This window comes from Acomys russatus, chromosome 9 (assembly GCF_903995435.1).
Source record: "Acomys russatus chromosome 9, mAcoRus1.1, whole genome shotgun sequence".
Taxonomy (NCBI): Eukaryota; Metazoa; Chordata; class Mammalia; order Rodentia; family Muridae; genus Acomys; species Acomys russatus.
Window position 1 is genome coordinate 52,283,657 of NC_067145.1, and position 21,846 is coordinate 52,305,502.

At 47.2% G+C, this 21,846-nt stretch overlaps 1 protein-coding gene across 1 annotated transcript in view; it reads left to right on the plus strand.

Annotated features, from left to right (window-relative positions):
• The window catches only part of Frmd4a (FERM domain containing 4A), a 281,390-nt gene that overhangs the window by 203,230 nt on the left and 56,314 nt on the right, over positions 1–21,846 (plus strand). The window contains exons 9-11 of the mRNA XM_051151329.1: positions 2,159–2,224; positions 2,836–2,893; positions 4,467–4,553. Of these exons, the coding sequence (XP_051007286.1) occupies positions 2,159–2,224; positions 2,836–2,893; positions 4,467–4,553 (211 nt within the window). The remainder of the gene's footprint in view (positions 1–2,158; positions 2,225–2,835; positions 2,894–4,466; positions 4,554–21,846) is intronic.

The window sequence follows — 21,846 nt, forward strand, 5'->3', positions numbered from 1 at the left end:
TAAATAAGCTGCACTGTGTAACTGGAAGGCAGTACGAGGCACACAAGCACACTGCTGCATCCCTGTGCCATTCTCCTTTCAGTTTGTTTTCCTAAGCGTGGATTTCCTGCTACGAGATGGCTTCCCTATCAGAGAGGCATCTTAACAGGTTAAAGTGGTATGCCCAGGACTACAGAACAGTGTGCTGTTAGGGCCTACCTGGATTCTCCATCATGAGCCTAGTTATAGGTTGCCAGGAACCCCATCACCTCTATAGTATGTGCAAGGACTGACACCCTGCCTCTGCAAGCTGACAACTCCTCCAAGACAGAGAACCCCAGCACCAGCACCACTGCCCCTTCTGCGGCTCTCATGTTTCTGTGTGTCCTTGTTGGCAGAGTGGTAGTGTAACTTCCCAACAAGCCCTAGTCAATGTGAAGGCACCATTCTGCCCTGATGACATGCAAAGCATCGTGCCCTGTAGACAGGGCTTTGGGATTCAATTTTCTATAACATGTGTGTTGCTCCTTGTTATTCTGCCCAGTCCTTAAAGGGACCAGAGGTGTTAGGGACGCGGTCTGCAGAGTTAGGAGTACCCATCCCTCCCACAGATTCCAGAGACAGGTGGCAACAGGATGGATTAGATGAGACCCCAGCTGGCATTGAGTATGTCATCACATGACAGGCCCCTCTTGGATTACTGTGGAAAAAGAAGTAGGGAAGGCGGAGGCGAGAGGAGGTCACCACCGTGGCTTTCCAGATGGCTTCAGAGAGCAGGCAGCTGGACAAGGTTGGGAGCGGCAGCACTTTTTGCAGCTGTCAGGCCCCATGAGACTTTGTGGTCAGGCCCATAGGACAGCTGCCTGGCAGTGTTTGGGGCTTTGTGTTGTTGATGTTTCTCAAGCCTTGCATATGTCTACAGCACCATATTGACTTTCAGCCTCCCACCTCCCACCTCAGGGATGCTCTCTCCCAGAGCTAGAAAAGAAGAAGGCTTGAGTCTCCACTGGTTGGCTTGACCACCGATTGAGAAGTTGACCTCATCAAATCACAGTTATGTGCCATCTTAGGTCATGAACTTATAAAATGGGGGACCCCAGTAGAGAATCTAGATAAGAAGAAAAACAGAAAAAAGTAAGAGAGGGCTCCACCTAAATTCTGCAATAATGAATTAATAACGGACACCCAAGATCGGCTAATACAGTCTTGAGAATACAACCCTTGTGTCACTCACACTCCCCATCATGGAGCCTTATGAAAACTGAAGGAGTCCCCTTGCTGGTGCTCAAAGAAATGACAAGTGAATCGGTGGGAATCAAAGTCAAAATATAGAAGAGGGTATGGAGGATGAGGCTTTTAGGGTTGTCCTTAATAGTTGGGACACAAGGCCTTTTGCTGACACTGGTCCCCCTTTCTTCCTGTGGACTGTCTCAATGACCCCTGAGGCTGTAGTGGGAGCTGCTGTTGTGCCCACCTATCTTGGCACCCGTCATTTCCCCGTGAAGGGCTGTACTACTTATTAACCAAACCACACTCTATTCTGTCAAAGCAAATTTTGGCTCTCCATTGTCACCAAGGAGCCATTTAATCTCCTGTTAATTTTAGAAGTAAAAACCTCAAAAGATAAACGCACTGCAACCTCATTCAATTAGCTGGTATGTTGTTTTCCAAATGTGTCCCTGGAAATTTTATTAACCAGACCCAAATTCTAGAATGTTCTCTCCTCCTCGGAAAATCTGAGTCCTTGACTACTCAGCGAGAGCTTGGCCCTGAGCACTGGATAGGTTTAGCATGACCTTACTGCCTCAGACCCTGTGTGGACAGGACCTGTAAGCTGAGCAGGTTCAACAGTGATGTCCTCTGTGCCTGGTGCCAACTGTTTCTTCACCTTTTCCTATTCTAGGGTATCTTGCAAAGAACAGTACCACCAGCACTTCAGCTTGCATGCTAATCTTATCCAACTGAGTAGCAGTCTGAGGTAAAGATAATGTGAGTCCTCTGAGGAGAAAGCAGGCTTCGCTATCCCCACCAAGTCTTTTAGACATCACTTGAGCGAGCACTGAGAACTGTCCTGCTGTTTCCTCAGAGGTTCCTCAGGAAGAGAGTAGTTGAAAAGTCTTAGTGCTCATGGGGCAGGATGCTCAGTCTCTAATGCCAGACTCCTTTCCTCTGATTCTAGTGAAGACAGAGTCATTGAGTACTACAAGAAGCTGAATGGCCAGACAAGGGGACAAGCAATTGTGAAGTAAGTGGCTCTTCGGAGTGACCAGTTAGATGGTGTTTGGGGGCTGGGGAGACAGATCAGTCAGTAAAGTGCTTGCCCTGTAACCCACATAAAAAAAAAAAAAAAAAAAAACAGGCAAGGAGAGGTGCACTACATAATGGCACTATATAACCCCAGCCCTGGGAAAGCAAAGGTAGGCAGGACCCTAGACCTCACTAGCCAGTCGGCCTAGCTGAATCAGGGAGGCCCGTGCCACTGAGAACCAGTTTCAAGAAAAACAAATATGGCATCATAGAGGAAGACATCCAACATCCGATTACATATACCTGCACTTGTATATGCAGATGCACAAATGCATGAGTGCACACACACACACACACACACACACACACACACACACACACACACACACACATATAACATACACACATGACTATGTTGCGTATTAATAAGCCATAATGTCAAGGTTTTGGATTTCTACTTGGAAAGCTATATAGGAAGAGGGGTGTGTGTCTACTGATTTCCAAGTTAATGTCCACTCCAGGACCTCATAACACACAGCCAGAGAGCGCATGCACGGCAGTGCTTCTGCTCCCTAAGCCTCAGACGCATTGTTTGTGTCGCCTTCACAGCTACATGAGTATTGTGGAGTCGCTCCCAACCTACGGCGTTCACTACTATGCAGTAAAGGTAAGTGAGCTTACCTGCTGAAGTCTGCCCACCCTGTTCTGAGATAAACAAGCAAGCAAACAGAAAAGTCCCTCTCTCTCTCTCTCTCTCTCTCTCTCTCTCTCTCTCTCTCTCTCTCTCTCTGTCTGTCTGTCTTTCTCTGTCTCTCTCTCTTTCTCTCTTTAACTTGAAGATTTTGAGGGGAATAGGAGTTGACAGAGGTTGGCTTGGTCAGAAAGATTGCTTGCCAGAGAAAATTGAGCAACTGGATTTTATCCCTAGGGTTACTAGCACTTGATAGAGTAACCCTCCACTATTCTTTTTTTCTTCTTCTTTTGTGAAGTAATGTAATAAATCTCGACTTCCTCTCAGTCTCAGAGGAATCCTGGGAAATCAGAGCTTCAGGCCCTCTCACTAGAAATGCTCCCTCAAAAATCAAGGAACTAGAGAGACCCAAAATTTGTGGCGGAATGTTGTGTTTCTCTTGGGGGTCTGGTGGCCACATGTCAGCTTTCCAACGAGGAGAACTGGGACCATTGAAAGAGGCCGAGACTGTGTTCTTGAATGTGGTAGTCAACTGCAATGTGACATCAGCTTCTAAATTCCACTTAGTTCCACACACACCGTGTCACACGGAATCTCTTCCTGCCATGATAGATAAAGATGGCTGCCTTTCTCAAGCCTAAGCTACAGTGTCAAAAGCTGGGTAATCTGGCCCCTGGGGCCTTCTGTTCCAGAGGAGGAAGGTGAATCCCCCAAAACCAGCCCCCAGGGAATGCTGTGTGGGAGGATGTGGCCACCGGCCCCAGAATGAAGTTTAAGTCCAAAGGGGCTCCGAGTCCCCATATGCCAGGGTTCAGCACCCTAACCTCACAAGGCCATGGGTTTCCTCTTGTTTAATTCACCAAAACCAGTGCCATGCACAGGCAGCCTCCAGAGACAGCACCCTACATGTGCCTGTCTGCCCGTCCGTCTGTCTGTCTACCTATCTATCTAATCTATCATCTTCCTAGCATGCAGCAGTCCCTGAGAATAACTCTCAGGGCTGTAAATAAATAAATATTTTTAAATGGAGTGGAGCAACTCAGAGTCCTAAAATGTAGAGTCCACATTTAACATGTGTGAAGCTGTGGGCTCAATCCCCGACACCAAAAGGAAAAGCTATTGATTCAGTGAAATACCCTGTCTCAAACAAAATAAAGTGTGTGTGTGTGTGTGTGTGAGAGAGAGAGAGAGAGAGAGAGAGAGAGAAAGAGAGAGAGGGTTCAGGCATGTGCATGCACACCTGTACACACAGGGACAGGTACACATGCTCATCCTAAATAAGTAAACAAACGTTAGGGATACAGGACTCCTGGCTGTGATGCTGCTTGGGAACGAGCTAACTGGCCAGCTCAGGCTTGGTCCCCAGCCCTGTTCACATAGCTGAGCATGCATCCAGGATGGGCACGTCTGTGGAGGTACGGAGATGGGTTCCTTCTACTCCAGAGACACTACCCTCTCCTTTGTCATCAGCTGAGCCAGGAAATTCCTTCTTGGTCTGTGTTTGTCTTCTCCAGCCCCGTGTTGACCTATACTCCTCTTGACATCCTAGGACAAGCAGGGGATACCTTGGTGGCTGGGACTGAGCTACAAAGGAATCTTCCAGTATGACTACCATGATAAAGTGAAGCCAAGGAAGGTAAGGATGGCGTCATCTGTGGGCTTAAGGGCTCTCTTTTGGAAGAGGAATGGAGTAGTTGTGAGTTAACATTGCATAGCCTGAGGGCTCACAAACCCCACGCTAATGTACATATAAATCGCTCCGTAGTAATCCTATCCGTGTTTCCTGGGTAAATATTTTTCTCTCCCTGTCTCTAAGGAAACTTAAAGTGTTATAATTATTTAAGGTAGGATGTTTGGCTCCATTCTTTAAGAGCAGATAGGCAAACGGGCCCTGAGGGACTGTCGTGTATGTTCTTTTTCTTGGGAAGCTACCTGTTTTGGCAAAAAGAAGGAACATTATCTCTCTTGAATCCTGAGGCCAATCTGAGTTCTCCCTGATGGTTTTTGGAATAAGGTCGTAAGAGTGTATGGATTATAGGTCAAGGAGAGATGGAAAAATAAAGAGTAAGAAAGGGTCTTAAAAACCTGACAATTACCTTTATGAGATCATAAAAGTAAACAGAGACTAGAGTCACCTGTCCCAGAAAAGGGAAGTCAAGTCACTGGAAACACAAATGTGTTTAAACTTTATTTTCATTGACCAGAACAAATAGAAAACTTACAATGGAAAGATGCTTTGTGGGTGAGAAGATACCATTGGTCCATTATGCTCTTCCAGGCTGCTACAGCTTTTGTATTTGTGAGTAGGATAGAAACACATCCAGGCTGACCACACTCTATGCACACCTGGGCTCACCACACTCTATGCACACCTGAGTTCACCACACTCTATGCACACCTGGGCTCACCACATTCTATGCCCACCTGGGCTCACCACATTCTATGCACATCTGGGCTGACCACACTCTATGCACACCCAGGCTGACCACACTCTATGAAGTTAACACCTGTGCTCTTAGTCGCCTTCTTCATTTGACTGATAGTGGGGAACTGACCCTGTGGTAAGAAGATTTTTTTTTCTCAGTTGATCAGTAAATCATTTCAATTCCAAGGAAAGATCATGAACAAACGGTAGAGGAGTTGTTCCCTGGAAGCGATGCAGCAGGAGCCTGTCTGTTTGGGGATGTGTGTCGCTTTGTGTGGCAAACTCCAAAGTTACTGTTTCCCATTTGCACACAAGAAATGAATGGTGCCCCTACCCCCAGCCTTTTAGTTTTCTGGGCTGTAGACCCAAACCTCATCCTTACTGTGTCTTTGCGTTCCTGGCCTTCTCTGCACCTGGCCTCCCAATGCTTTACTTACGTTCTCCTGTCTGTGTCCTTCTTCTCTTCTCCACCACCTCTTCTTTCTTTCCAACCAGCCAGACCGACTTTATTTTTTCTACTTTTAAATGACAAATACACTCCCAGCACCTTTTCACAAAGTCCTAGTTGCAATCTGTGCAGCTCTTCCTTGCCCTTCTTGGAGGGGAAAGCTTGGCAGACAGCATAGCCTCTGGCATTCACAGACAGTAGTGGGCTTGATGGACACCTAGGGAAATGTAGCCAGTAGGCACTTAGGTATTCAGTTGGAGCCCAACTGAACTAAGGCCAGTGTAGCTAACTGAGACCCACAGTATAACTCAGTCCTGCGCTCTAAGCTCTGCCAAAGGAATGCCAACAGTACTAAGGCATCTGCTGTTCACCATATTCCTTTGTAGGTGTTTTCTTCTTAATATCTCTTAAGCGTAATTCTAATGAAAGTAATACGATAGCACTTGGTATATGTAAAACACCAGAGACACACATAACGTGGGCTCAATAAATTAATCATGATTAGTAAGACCTGATTTGGTTTCCAGTGCTCAGGGAAGGTTCTTTAGAAAGTTATGAGCAGAGGAGAGGGAAGGACAGACAATTGAATCCCCACAAAAGTCACCAGCATTCATGAGTGAAAAGTTTCAGTTCTTGGTCATAGACATCCCTGGGAGACAGCCAGATGCAGACCGTGTGGGCTCATGTACAGTTTGGGGGAGGGGTCCTTGAGAAATGAGTGCTGAACACCAAGTTAGGAACAGTCCTTTCAAACCCCTGTCAGGCCAAGTGATGTCTCTGCTTCATCAGCTTTGAGTGGCCCACATGTCTAAGATGTTAATGAGGCTTAGGGGCAAAACTAAAGGATGAGAGAGAGCCATAGTTATGAAATCCTGGCTGCTGGAAGACTTGGGGAGGAGTCTTTCCTCCACTCCCCCTCTCCCCGTCTCCCCAACCCACCCACCCCCACTTTGTTGCATGTATGAAATAAGAGAGGCTCTGAGAAACTCAGAGCAGTGGAACACTTGCTAAGAAGGTTCTGGCAAAGAGCTATCATTGCAGGTTTGCATATAAAGAGATCCAAGTGCCTCCTTGGTGCTTCCAGCCCACTGTGTGTCAGAAACTCCTTGGGTCCGCCCTGTCTTCTGACCCTCCACCGTGCATGTAAAAGGCATCGCAAGAATGTCCACATGGGTCTGGAGATAGGCACCATCACTCGTGGCCATCTGTGCTTAGGAAACACTCAAACTTGGGAAACATTGGTGAAGCAGAGCAGGTGTGGCTGCCTTATGCCTGGGTACTGAGAGCTGGAGTGTGCCCAAGCACAAGAGGATGAGTGAGCTACATGTGAGGGATGTCCTCCAGGTGGTGGCATGCCCTTCTGGCACTGGGGCCAGGTACATCCCCAACACCTTAAGCCTCCAGGGATACTCAGGAGATGATCAGTGCCCAGATCTAAGTACATGGAGGCATCTTTGGCAACAACCATATCTCCTGCCCGGGCAGCTCTTCCCACCCAGCAGCAAACAGAGGCCCTCAGTGACACTCTGACCCACTTACAGCAGCTCTGTCACATGACACCATAGCACTAAGAGCCAGCCTTCAGGTCAAGGCAGTGGCAAGGCTCAGCTCCCTCCTTCCTCTGAAAGGCTGAGGGCTGTCCTCTATTGAGCCCCCCGAGAGCATCCATATACGTTTTACCCTAGAGCTCAGCAAGAAGGCCTCACTCCAAATCCCTGAGAGTCAAGAGCTGATGGCCGTCTCAAATCAGACAGGACAGTAGCCTGGTCCCAGTTCTCTGGGTAACACTCAGTTTGTCGTTCAAGTGTCAGTATCCAACCTATGTCACTGAGTCCCTCTCTGAATAGCTTTGGAAAGGTGAGGTACAAAGTGAGGAGCCTCCAGGCTGGCTTAAAAGAAAGAACTGATCCTTCCTGCTAGTCACACCCCACAATATACCGCCTGGATCTCTCCAACAAGCACGTTCATCCCCTGCTAAGTGCAGCTCTCAATACAAGCTATGAACTTCATTTCTAACAGTTTCTGAGAAGCTAGGCGTTGTGGCACAGCGCTGTAACACCAGTACTCTGTCAGAGCTATAGGCAGTCACAGGTCATCCGGGGCAACACATCAGGACCCTGTCTCCAAACAAACAAACAAACAAGCAAACAAACAAAAAACACCACAGAAAACAAAATTAAATTTTAAGCAAAACAAAAACATAGATTTCTTTTCTTGCCTTCCTCCCCGCCCCCCAGAACATGTTTTGTTAGAAACAATAAAACATTGGGACTTTTTAAAGACTTGGTCTTTGTCTTTTGAGTGTGTCCAGAAGAATTTGGATGTTCTAAATGAAAAGAAGTCAGGGCAGGAACTCAAGGCAGGAGCTGAAGGGGAGGCCGTGGATGACAGCTGTGTGCTGGCTTGCTCTCCATGGCTTTCTCAGCCCAGGAGTGGCTCAGCCCCGTCAGCTGGGCCCACAGACACTACTCATTAATCAAGAAGAAACCCTACAACCTTGCCTGTGGTCAATCTGATGGAGGCGTTTCCTCACTTGAAATTCTGTCTTCCCAGACAGCCCTACCTTATGTTAAGGTGACCAAAACAACCAGCACAGAAGCCATGCACAGAGGACTTGTCCTCCCAAATGCCCTAAAGTAGCAACAAAGGCGATGTAAAAGTGAGTGAAATCTGCCACTGGACGAGAATTCTCCACTGCTACTCTCCCTGCTTGTATACACGAGGTCTTTTGTAAAGATGAGACAGAACCTCTCATCAATGTTGCTGAGCATCATTATAACATGCTGTGTGAGCCTTTATAGAGGCCCTCCACCCACTGTCAGGAAATACTGCCTGCATCCTTCACGCAGTAAAGTTTTCCTCTTACCATCTGCCTGCCTCCCAGGTTCTCAGCCCTGTCAGCATTCACATAGCACACACCACTTTAGAAACATCCCTTTGGCTGTTGTCAAACTCTTCTTTTCCTGACACACACACACACACACACACACACACACACACACACACACACACACACACACACACACCACATCTTTCTTGGTTTAGCAATGAAAAATGAATAGGAGGATCACAGTGGCCAAAGAAGGAAAATCCTGGCTCTCCACAGGTTATGGTCTCTTGTTTCATCCTCGTTGGCAACCACCTTTAACATGTGCACACACATGTACGTAGAGAGAACTCGCTGCCTAGACTGTTTATTTCCTAAACTGGAGTCCTAGTGGCCCCAGGGATTAGCAAAATGGTACCCCATGGATGTTTGGGTCCTTGGGGTGGATCTCAGGCTATCTCTTTGTTTGCACTTGTGGTCAAGTACTGAGACTTTGTACTTCAACACCTGAAAACTGTTCAGCAGCGATGGCTGCCCCTGTGCTCTCTGCCAATCATCTAGTACAAGCAGGAGTGTATTTTTTTCTTTCTTTCCTGAAGCATTTGGATGTGAAGTAAATGCCATCTATTGGAGAGGCCTTACTGCTTCAGCCTGACAGAATCAGGGTGTTAGGGGGGCATAAAAAGATCTGTCCCACAAGGGCCCCCTGTAAAGAGGAGGTCTCCACATTCCTTAGATCAAAGCCCGAGAAAAGAACAGCTGCTTTAATCTCTGTGACCATCAGCCCCTTGTACGCAGCTTCAGTTAAGGAGTCGTGAGCGAGCTTCCCACACTAAGGGCTGCACGTCACCACCAGGACAAAGATTCTGTGTGCAATCCTCCTGTTAGTGCAACCTTCAGCCCTTTGGACACACTGACTCTGTGGTCGTCAGAAGCCATGAGAAGAAGAAAACAGAAAACAACTTCCTCAGTGAGGCTTTGAGAAAGCTAGACCAGCATAAAGCAGTGACTCACCAAAACCTCCCTTCAGAGGTCAAGTTTGATACCCAGAAATCAGCACTCGTACATTCTACTCTTCACCAGTGTGTATGGAACGAAAGCCATCCTTTGGGAAGGACTGTCCAGTCAGGCCTCCTTACGTATTCAGTAGGCAGCATTTACTTATTTATCTGATGTGCACTTAGGGGGGCTTTTATGTACGCTTCGATGCACGATGCACAATTAGGAGCACTCCAGGGTCCCTGCTGAGGCATTAGGAAAAGGAACCAACATAAATGGCCAGCCTCTGAGCAGCCGGCGTGGCTTCCTGACTCCTGAGAGTGTTTCAGAGACAGGGGCAATGGCTCCAGGGTTTGATGCTTTGATGCACTCCTGTCACCTCCCCCAGATGAGTAAAGATTTTTTTTTTAATTCAATGAGATGATGAGACAGGAAGGGAAAATAATATTTACAGGAAATATTCCATTAACTGTGAGCTGACTCCCCGCGGCATGGCTCTGCTCTGGTACTCAGAGTGACAGGCACACTGGGCCTTGCTGCTGGCTTGGTCCAGCTTTCTGTTTGGGCACCTTTGACTCATTTGCTGGCTGCGGAGCCCTCTGACTTGCCTGGCCCTGGCTGGGTGCCTTGCTCCTTCCAGCTTGACTGTCCTCCTTGGAAACCACACCCTCTGTACATGGCAGGGGGTGCGGGGGGGGGCAGCGTGTCTACTTAATGTGGTTAGCATTCTTAGCATTTTGCAGCCTTTGCTCCTTCACAGTTTAGGATCAAAGAGCCACCTCTCATCACTCCTTTAGATCATAATGCTGGGTGAGTGGGCCTGCAAAAGTGCAGTGCCTATGGGTGACAGGTCCCTGCAATGGCTCAGCAAGAAGAGCTAGCTTTAAAGCTAGCTGGAGAGCAGGTACTCAGAGAGGGATCGGGAGAGGAACACAGGAAGTTACCAGAATGACTCCGCAATCCAAGCACCATGGCTCATGACTGTAACCCCAGCACTTGGGACACTGGAAGCTGGAGTTCCACAGCAGCCTTGACTCCATAGCAAGAGCCTGCCCCAGTCAAGGGCTGGAATGTAGCTCAGTAGCTGTGTGCTTGTCTGGCATGGCCACATGCACACACACAAAAGTGCTTTGTAAATCAGTGGCCTTCATAGCCACTCAGAGCCAAAATGAATTGTGGGAATTTGGATGCTATTTGTTCACTTCTGGTATGGGGGAGGTGGGGCGACGGGGCTGTGACACATTTAACCTCTCTGCATCTCTTTTTGTTTGTGACGAGGAGACTGAAAGACACAGACAGGACGGATAGAGCCTAGTTTTCTCCACGTTGAGTAAGTTCACTTCTCCAAGCGTCCTCCCATTGTCAAGATGAGAGTGCGTCTGCCCTTGACATAGCAAGAAGCATTGCGTTCTCTTTTGTACTGAACCTGAGGGGAGAAGGAAGCACAAACAATGTCCCTTTGTGAAGAGGAGATTTCTTCCTTGGTTATTGAGTCTGGGAACCCAGGGTCCCTCTGTTCCCACAGGTTCCTGGGGAGACCATCCTGAGCATGCCAAGGGCACCAGCTCATATTCCACTCTTTCCTGGGGAGCCCACATTCCTACTGCACTGTCACCTTTGAGGGAAAAGTTCATTCGCCTTTGAGCAGGAAAAGTCAACCTTGTCCCACACAGGTGGATGAGTTTGCTTTGTGTTTGTTTGTTTCTTTGTTTGGAGATAACATCTCACTAGTTAACCAAGGCTGGATTTGAACTCACTATGTAGGCCAGGCTAGCCTCAGGCTCTAAATCATCCAGGCTCAGCCTCCCATGTAGCTGTGCTTACAAGCTGGGTTACAAGTTTGTACTACCATACCTGGCTCCAGGGGTTTGTGTGTGTGTGTGTGTGTGTGTGTGTGTGTGTGTGTGTGTGTGTGTGTGTTGTAATTCCTCAGGCTCTTAACCTTTTTCTTTTGAGGCAAAGTCCCTCATTGACCTAGAATTCCCCACGTGAGCTAAGCTGGCTATCCAGCAAGCCCACCTGCTTTGCCTGCACAGTGCTGAAATAAATGCTTACTATCCAACCACACCTTGTTCATTTCCACCCCCCCCCCACCTGGGTTCTGGGGGTCAAACTCAGGTGCTCGTGTTTGCAAGGAAAGCAGCTTAGCAACTCGGCCATCGCCCCAGAGTGAGAACACCAATTTCTAGATAGAGAACCCCATCTATCCTTAACTGTTCTCCGCAGGAACCAATGCCCAAGCCAGATCTGATTAAATGGCCAGGGTATAGTTTTCTTCCCCAGCTGATGTCTGTTGTGGCGTGTGGTCTCCTGACTCCATTACTCCTCCTGTTCCAATGCTTCAACTCCTAGAGATCTCGTCCTCCCTGCCCCTATACAGCGCATGCACCAACACTGAGAAAAGCCGTATAAATAGCCACATTGATGGTGTGGACAGTAGGGGTCAAACAGGACACGGGGTATTTATAACACTCAAGTAAACACCCAGCCAGACAACATAGCAGCACCCTTGAAACTGACAAGCTTCTGAAGAACTCTACAGACAGATTCCCACTGCCTCAGGAGGCCTGTTGACCCTGGACACAATTTGAAGACGCAAATCAAAACCAAATGCTATAGTTGGATCCCAGATTGCTGCAGGGGAGCATTCAGTAGCGCCACTCATGCCAAAAGAACCACAAAAGCAGTAGTAGCTTCTGAACTGGCTTTGTTTTCCTGGCTTCAAAAACCAATGGCTTTTCATGGGCTAGCAAGAACATCGAGCCCACAGCTTTCCTCTCACACCGTTGCTGTCCGTGTCTCTCCTTTCCCCCTGATGAAGCCACAGGCGGTCCCTGCCCCTCCTGTTCACCCCCACAGAGTCAAGCTGGCCTAGCCACTTTTAAATAGCAAAACAAGCTTCTAGTAAGATAGTAATACTGGAAAGATGCTTGAGTCGCTGAGTGCTTGCTGCTCTTGCACAGTACCAGAGTTCAGGTCCCAGAACCTATGTCAGGTGTCTCTCAAATCACCTGTAAGTTTAGCACCAGGAGATCGGACACCCTCTTCTGGCTTCCCCATACACATATGCACATACATAGATAGACACACACCCAAATAAAAGTAAAATAGATATTTATTTAAAGGAAATTATTAAGTTCAGCCCTAAGAGACAAAATAAAATCCTGTGTTAGTCAGCTTTTGGGTGCTGACTAACAAAATACCTAAGATTATCAGCTTATAAAGAAGGGTCATTTGAGCTCATAGCTTTAGAGGTTTTAGGCTATGATCAGTTGGCCCTTTTGCTTCGAGGCTTGTTGCAAGACAAAAAAAAAACCACAGTAAGAAGTATGTATGGCAAAGCAAAAATCACCAGCTCCATCCACAAGAAACAAAGAAGAGAAGAGGCCAGAGTCCCCAAATCCTCTACAGGGGTTTGCCCCTGGTGACCTGGTGACTTCCCATACGGTTTCCCTCCTAAGGATGTTAAGACCAGCTTCCCAATGACATCATCCTGGTGGTCAAGCCTTTAACACATGGCCATTGGGGAACATTCACTATCCAAAGTACAAAGGGGCTCACAACCAAGCCTAATGACCTGGGTTTAGCCCCCAAGACCCACATGGTAGACAGAGAGCATTAGCTCTTGCAAATTTTCCTTTGGCCTTTGCACAAATGCTGTTGCACTGTAGCACATGCATCTCTCCCCGCCACACACACACACACACACACACACACATACACAAATTAAATAGAAAGTAGATAAATGAATAAATGAAAATTAAAAACATTAAGGTCCAATGTATAGTAGCTTCTTCAGTGTTAGTGTTCTGTCTCCTCCCTGTCCACTGAATTCCATCTCTCCTTCATTTCACCTGACTTTGGAGGGTGCCCCCCAAGCTCTCCAGGTGGTTGTCATAAACCCTAACTCTGTAGATTTGTGTGGTCAGGTGGCCTTTTTCACCTGCTCCCTGTTGGGGAAGCAGAGGGCTCATAGCACATTTCCTAAAATCCTCCCCTGTAATGGTGTTCTCTCAGTTTCCACCTTCCTGCAAACTGTGAGTAAAGAATTTAAATATCATCCAACCATAAGATTTCTTATTATGTGTGTGCATGTGTGCTCTTGTATGTGTGCAAGCATGGACATATGGCTTCCTCCTTTGGGATAGAAAGACTGGCTAACCAATGAACCCCAGGGATCCTCCTGCCTCCATCTCCCTAGCCCTAGGATCTCAAGTGTGCACCGTCATGCCTGACATTTTTCGTGGGCGCTGGGGATCGAACTCAGATCCTTATGCTTTCAAGACAACCACTTTATCGACTGGGCCATCATTCTAGCCAGTAAGGTTTTGAAGCTCTAACAAAGTTCGTATACCACAAGTGACTGTTAGAGCTTTCACTGGCAGCAGAGTAGGGTTGAGTGTGTTGACAATGCTGTGCAGCCATCTTCAGAACTTTCTAGAGTACAGGTCTGCAGCTCTCATGGCAGTGCCGCATTTCTCTCCCCTAGCCTCTGGCTGCCATCTCTCTGTTACCTGTTGTTACTATTTTGACTCCTCTAGTTGGTTGTATTTGTCTTTGGGTGAACAAATCCAGCCCCAGAACACATTTCAGAGGGAGAAGGGGGCCCTGGGTAGGTAGGTAGTAATCATGCCGTCCTGTCAGAACCATGTCACCCTATTGTGCCTGCTTGGTGACCTTTCTATTCAGCTCTTGGCCCCTGGTTGTGGCCTCTCCTGCCTGATGCTCAACTCACAGGACTCTCATGTAGGACTGCACATCTTGAAGTTTCACACAAGACTTCTCCATTTTACGTATTCTTGGCTCTAGCATCCAGTGGCCAGGGTAACTACAGGTAGTAAAAATCTATGACAAGTGAGACAGACTACTTAACTACCTGGTTATTTTCTCCAGCATATCTGACAGGCATTTTTGCTGCCTAAACCTCTCCACCAATCCTTTCAATCATTCTGGAAGGTGTATACTGGCATCTTATTAGCCCATGTGTCCCTGTGTCCACTGGCATGTACCGAGCCTGGTGTCGTGGCTTTTTATGTTCTGGCCTTTTAATGAGGGGGCAAAGCACCAGGAGGGAGGGCTCTTGACTCCAGGCTCCACAGGTCCTCACATTGGACTGAAACCAAACACCAGCTCTACCTTAGCAAGCACTCAGAATCACAGCTGAAGGTGTTTTCTGTACATCTGTGTGTTTCTAATCACAGAATTGAGTTTATGTTTGACATTTTGAACCCCCCCCCACACACACACACACACATACAAAAACAGGCCAGGTTTCTCACTAGCAGAGTGAAAGTCTTGAGCGGCAGGGAACAGCAGGGAACATGGTTTCTCATGTGCGAGAGGGCTGGGAAAGGTGGACTTTCATCCATAAATTCCCCCCAACAAATGAGAGAAGGGGGGTCCCCACAACAGTGAGGGAAGATCCTATGGAAAAGGGGTGCTGCTGAGAATAAGGAGGCTTCTCTTTTAGACTGAGCTGCTGGCTCCTTTTATGCAACTAACCTTATTGAGGTGTTTTTTCCCCCAATACAGTGCATTAGGCCTGGGGCTTTGTCCATGCTAGATAAGTATTTTACTATGAGCTTATGTGCCACATTTCCAGCACTCAATCTCTCTCTCTCCCTCTCCCCCTCTCCCCCATCCCCTTCTCTCCCCCCATCTCCCTCTCCCTCCCTCCATCCATCCATCCATCCATCCATCTCTCCTTCCCCACTGCCCCCCAGCTTTTATTATAGGTGCTGGGGAATCTGAACTTGCCTTCTCATGCTTTCTCAGCAAGCACTTTATATTGCCAAATGAGCCATCTATTCCTTGTCATGGCAGGGTCACATTCTTTGGCTGTTAACTTCAGCACTTCTGCACTGGCATGCAATATCCACACATGTATGTGTGCATACAAACATTAGTATCTGCTCAGTCTCTCATGGAGCTCACAGGTGGCCACATCTGTAACAGTGCCAACCCTTCTTCCCCTGCCCTGCCTGTTGGTTTTACATTTGTCCTTGGGACCTGTTATTCTTTGACTGTCTGTGCCCAGTGGGCTGTGTGCTGATTTGTTTGTTTACCTCTTGCCTCGTATAACAGCGCAGGTCACTTCTATTGGTGCCTCATATGGTATCTGATGTGTGAAACACAGCAGATACTCAACAAATAAAGGATATTAAACGCCATGCTTGATAGCACACAGCTATAATCCCAGAACTTAGGAGGCTGATGCAAGAGGATTGTTGTGGGTTTAAAGCCAACTTGGGGTACATATTATGGGGCCAGCAGGTGCTGTATTGCAAGACCCTATCTGGGCAAAATGGCACTTGGAGTAAACTAATAGTGTATGCAATCCACTGCTAATTTTGAAGACATACCAAAAGGTATGTGTACAGTGGCCTAAGGGACTTAAGTATAAATAGGATAACTCTCAAGGAAGAGTTTCAAGCACTTACTCCACAGAAACAGTGAGACATTTGCAAGGGAGGGAGGAAAGAGAGAGCTTGTAACATTTTACCACTTGAAAGAAAGAAAGAAAGAAAGAAAGAAAGAAAGAAAGAAAGAAAAAGAAAGAAAGAAAGGGACTGAAAAATGGCTTCCATCTAGACTCACCTTTGTCTTTTTTTTTTTTTTTTGTCTGTTGGACCAAAAAGAAATTAAGAGCTAGTAGCAATAAGCTGTCAAGACTGCGCCGCTGGGACCCTTCTGGCCACCAGACACTTCTGGTCCCTTGGACTCTTTCTCCTTCATAGAGACGGGCAGTGTTAGATTGGAAAACCCTGGCATCCTGGACTCCTGCTAGGCATCATGGGAGAGTAAGCCTGAGCGCAGCACTGCTGGGAAGATTTGTCTTAACTAGCATGGTTCATGGGGGGGTGGTGGCGAGGGGGCGGGGGGGGGGAGGACCCAGGGTGCTCCGACCACTACACTCGGTTAACACCCACCTCCAGCACAGCCTGAACCTGCTGGACACAGTCCTGCCCACCAGGCAGAGGCTAAGCCACAGTGCCTGCTGATAAGCCAGGGACCTACTCGCAGGGCTCTGCCCTTCCAAGGCTGTACTGAGGAGCAACTTTGAGCTGACAGAGGCAGTTTCTACATAGGATGCACTGTTCAGTCCAAATAGAGATTAGGATTCCAGGGTTCCTGGGATTGTAGACATCTCTAGTCCTCTACCCAGGAATCTGTGATTTTCCTTCCTTGGTCTGGCTCTAACCACCATTTCCCCATGGCCATGTGCAGTTTAGAAATGTACTTGGGTTAGAGGAGGGGTGGACTCATGTATACATATATGTGCATATGGTACACGTGGTGTGTGTGTGTGTGTGTGTGTGTGTGTGTGTGTGTGTGTAGGCCGGAGTCCAGAGGTCACCCCCAAATGTTGTTCTTCCAGTGCCTTCTACTTTGTTATTAGAAAACATTGCACTGGGGTTCACACCTTCAGGTAGGCTGGCTAGCAAGTCCCAGGGCCTTCCTGACACTGGAACGGCAGGTTCGTGACGCCATACCTAAGCTCTGAGCCTCAAACTCATTCTTTCACGCCAAATGCTTTCCCGACGGAGTTATCTTCCCATCCCTAGGAATGTGCCTTGAGTGAAGCAGCCGCCTTAATGAGGGCAGGCCCCTTACTCTGTGGAAGCAGCCTGAACTCAGGCTCAGATACATCCTCCCACCACATGGCATCTGTACGACCTTGCACATCTCAGAATTGGGTTTGTAATAACTCATTTCTTAATGTTCTTCCTTCATTCACTCAGTCCAGTTATTGGGAAACAGGTGAGTGAGTGAGTGATTTGCCTCAAGCACTGTGCTCCAGGATAGAAAAATACTGCACATTCCCGACACGTGAGTGTGGTGGCGGCACCTGAGGAAAAAAGTCAGCTACAGCACAGTGTGATGATGACTTTGGCAGAGGGATGAGAATAGATGGGCCTGGAAGGACTGCCCAGGCTGGGGCTGGGAAGCCTGTGGCTCTGGGCACCCTCAGTTGTTTTCCTCTCCTGGTCCCCCTCCTCCTCCTCCTGTAAGTTCGGGAATCTTCAAACTGACCCGACCACTTCAGAATTCCTCCAGGGGAAAGGAAGACACCAGAGCTTGAAACATAGAACCTGCCTTCCTGGAAAGACGGGAATATGGGAGTTGAAGTCTTCACCCCTAGAACCCATCCTCTTCTTTCTGGAGAAAGCATTGCTCCAGCTCAGAGACCCATAAAGCAATAGCAACCAGTAGCTCAGCTGCAGAGAGGATGGCTCAGCCCAGCCCATTGCATGCCTCAGAAAAGCTAGGCAGTCAGACCTTATAGCAGAAACCCCAGGCCATGCTACCTACCACCTGCTGGTGACAGCTATGGCTACAGGGCAGCCTGCAAGGCCTGAAGGCTTCATCCTGTAGCTGGCTTGAAAGAAAACCACAGATGTTCTGTCCTGCCACCTGCATACTAGCCTCAAACCAGACTCCTTGTCCAAGTAGAAAGGTCTAGAACTCCCACCTAAATTCTCAGGAGCATGCAAGGAGTCTCCCTCCCATGGCCACTTAAGCCAGGTCTGGCCACTTAAGCCATGGCCACTTAAGCTAGAGATTAACTCAGCCAACTGAGTTAGCAGAGGGCTCAAGCACCAGCATAAAACTAGGCATGCTGTGATCCCAGCCCTTGGAAGGACAAGGCAGGAGGACCAGCAGTCAAGCCTATCCCAGGCTACATGAGATCCAGTATCAAAGCAATAACATAAAATCATGCTGGGCATGGTGGAGCACACCTTTAATCCCAGCACTCAGTAGGCAGGGGCAGGTGGAGCTCTGAGTTCAAAGCCAGCCTGATCTACAGAGTAAGTTCTGGGGCAACCAGGGCTACACTGAGAAACCCTGTCTCAAAAAAACAAAATCAAAAACAAAAGTAAGAAACACCAACAAACAAACAAACAAATGAATGAATAAATAAATAAAATCAACTGGGACAGGTTGTATTAAGGACCTGTCCCTAATCAGCAAGGATAGTTCTTGAAGCACCAGGGGTACGAATGTACAAATACTCTGCTGTTAAATAATGGCCCCTAAGCAGCCCTTGCTGCTGTGCCGCCTTTCTTTCCCTCCCCATAGGTGACACAAGGGGTGAGTGTCGCTGTTTAGTCATCTTTAAGCTGGCTAGCTTTGTAGTTACCAGAGAATAGCTGAACTCCCTTGTGGAGGCTATTGTCACCACTTTCTGCCTTTCATCTCAGTTATCCCTAGGATCTGATGACCTCCACAAAAGGTACGGGGATGTTGTAATAATGCCACATCCTTAGATAGAACTCCCAGGTACCAGAGAACTGACATGCTCACCTCTAAAACACGAAGTCTGCCCTCCAAAGCAGTCAAGCACTATGGGAAATAAACACTTTAGGACAGTTGAACAAATGTCTCTGAGAAAGCAAGCAAAGTGGCCACTGTTACAATTTTCTCAGCAGGAGTATGAAGTAATTTTATCTATACTTAGCCATTCCCCACTCATTTCTAGTGCAGGTATCAGTTACTCTGCCACTGCTGTAACAAAGGGAACCTGGAGAAGGGAGGGTTTGCTTTGGCTCACAGTTTGAGCATGGTGGCAGCAGGCGTAAAGGAACAGGTCACACTGTGTCTACTTTCAGGGAGCTGAGAGAGATACATGCTGGTACCCAGTTCAGCTTCTCTTTCTCATTTTATTGTCCTGTACTCCAGGCCGTGGAATGGTGGTGTCCCCATTCAGGGTGGGTCAACTCAGCTAAACTCCCCTAGAAACACCCTAGCAGGCATTGCAAGAGCTATGTCTCCTAGGTTAGTCTAAATCCAACCAGGTGCACACGATAGTGAGTGACCGCCATACCTACTGAAGGAAGTCTCCTTAACTGAAGAACTGGCGTGGCATGGAGAGGTTAAGCCTTGTAGCACTGGGGCACAGTGCTCACTGCAAGGAAAGCCAGTTAAACTGGGTTGGGATGTTTCCAACCCCAAGCAGTGACCCCAATCAACACTCACTCCTCTTGATTCCCAGAGGCACATTCTGATGGGGGAGGGGTGATTACATCCCAAAAGGAAAAGAAAACACAGTGCCTCTTTAAACTATTGGAGTCTGCCAAAGCTTCATGATAAAGTCTTTCTGCAAAATTAAAAAAAAAAAAAAAAAAAAAAAGCTGATGTAGAGAGGAGAAAATCATATACAGACAAGTCCTCAGGGAAAGAAGACAGAAGGAAATCAAATCTAGTAGGGGGAGAAGGGGGACTCAGCGGCCTATTCCTCTAGAGGCTCTGTTAGGGATTCATTACCCTCTTTCTCTCTTTTCCTAATGATTCTTAAGCCAAATGAAACTAAAAGGTTTTTGATGGGTTAAAAAGAGGCCGTCCATTAAAGGGTCAGTGCTTGGTGCTCTGGGCATCTGTCACTGGACTAACCATATTAGTTTGGAGTTCCTGGTGGCTGACAGCGAAGGGGGAGGGGGCAACCTGGCTGGAGAAACGTACTGAGTCCATTAATTAGATCTGGCTAGGGAGAAAAAATAGCCATTGTGTTAGTTGCCGAGTACACAAGCATTTCCAAGAGGAAATAGGTGCCTGCGAATGCTGAACGTGCTACAGAAGACAGGAGCTCTCTACTCATTGCCTGTGTTCATGGTTTGTAAACTCTGAAGGGCTAATTTGGTCCCTGTGGTGCCTAACTTTTCTACTAAAACTAGGTCCTATTATAGGAGAACACTTGGTTTTTTAGGATCAATATTTTGAGAACAGAAGTCATGGCATGAAAGATGGACTCCGGTGAAAATCGCAATGGGACTGGGGTTGTAGCTCAGTAGAGTGCTTGCCTGGCATGTGCAAAGCCTGGGTTGCATCCATAACATCACAAACAGATGTGAGTGGTGTGGGTGACATGTGTGATAGAGACGACACAGAGTTCTGTATCAGCAGGTGAGGAGGGAATTGGCTAGAAATGACTAGGAACAAACAAGCCCAAAGAGAAGAACTTGAACTCTGCCCAAATAGAATGAAGAACCCTGGGTTAAGCTCATGCTTAGTGAAAAATTCAGCTGAACTGTTAATGGGGGATGGTAAAATGATAGTAAGATGACTCAGTAAGTAAAGGCACTTGTAAACTGAGTCTGATAAGCCAAGTTCAATCTCTGGAACCCACACGGCAGAAGAGGAGAACTTGAATCCCCACACATGCATTGTGGTACATAGGTATACACACACACACACACACACACACACACACACACACACACACACACACACACACACACACACACACACACATGCAAAGTAAATGAAAATAAATGTAAAACATGTAAGGAAAATATTTTTAATGTCCTTGGTACCATATTCATCATCTTTCAAAGAAAATTGTGCTTCAACTTTAGGTTGATACATGACCAAACTGCCCAGGACTTTTGTGTTTTGCACTAAGGGGAATAGTAGCGTGTAATTAGTGAGGAAGAACGGGCATCCGAGGAGTTAGCACTTGCTGGATGCTGACAAGGTACCAGGCAGCGAGTGCAGCACTCTATAGGTATTGATGCATTGATTCAGCAGCCCAAATGGGAGGCGTAGTTCTTTATAGTATTAGTTTTAAAAATGAATAAACTAAAACAAAGAAATTAGGTTTCTAAAGCTGCATAGCTATCCAATACATAGTAGATAGTATGACTTTGAAACCCACACTTTTGGGGCTGGAGAGATGGCTCAGTGGTTAAGAGCACTGTCTGCTCTTCCAGAGGTCCTGAGTTCAATTCCCAGCAACCACATGGTGGCTCACAACCATCTATAATGAGATCTGATGCCCTTTTCTGGCCTGCAGGTGTACATGCAGCTAGAGCCCTCATACTTAAAATAAATAGTCCTTCAAGAAACCCATGCTTTTAATGAATATTGTTTTGGTTCTTCTGGAATTTTTTAAAGTAAATATTATTTAATCAGTATTGCCTAATAGTAGGAATTCTTCATTTTAAAATTCAAGAGAATGGCATTGAGATGGTCTTCAGAGTTGCAATGCTAGCTCTGACCTACATATGCACAGGATATATATGAATATCTCGTTTTGGAGGTTCAAATTTAGAAGGCTTTGCAAGTTCAGGGCCAAAAGGGAGAACTTTTGACCACTAGGCCAGAGTTATTGCTCCTTGTGTTGGTTAATTTTTGTCAACTTGAATATGAGCTAGAGTCATTTGAGAATAGGGAACCACAGCTAAGAAAATGCCTCCATAAGATTGTCCTGTGAGGTAGCCTGTGGGGGCATT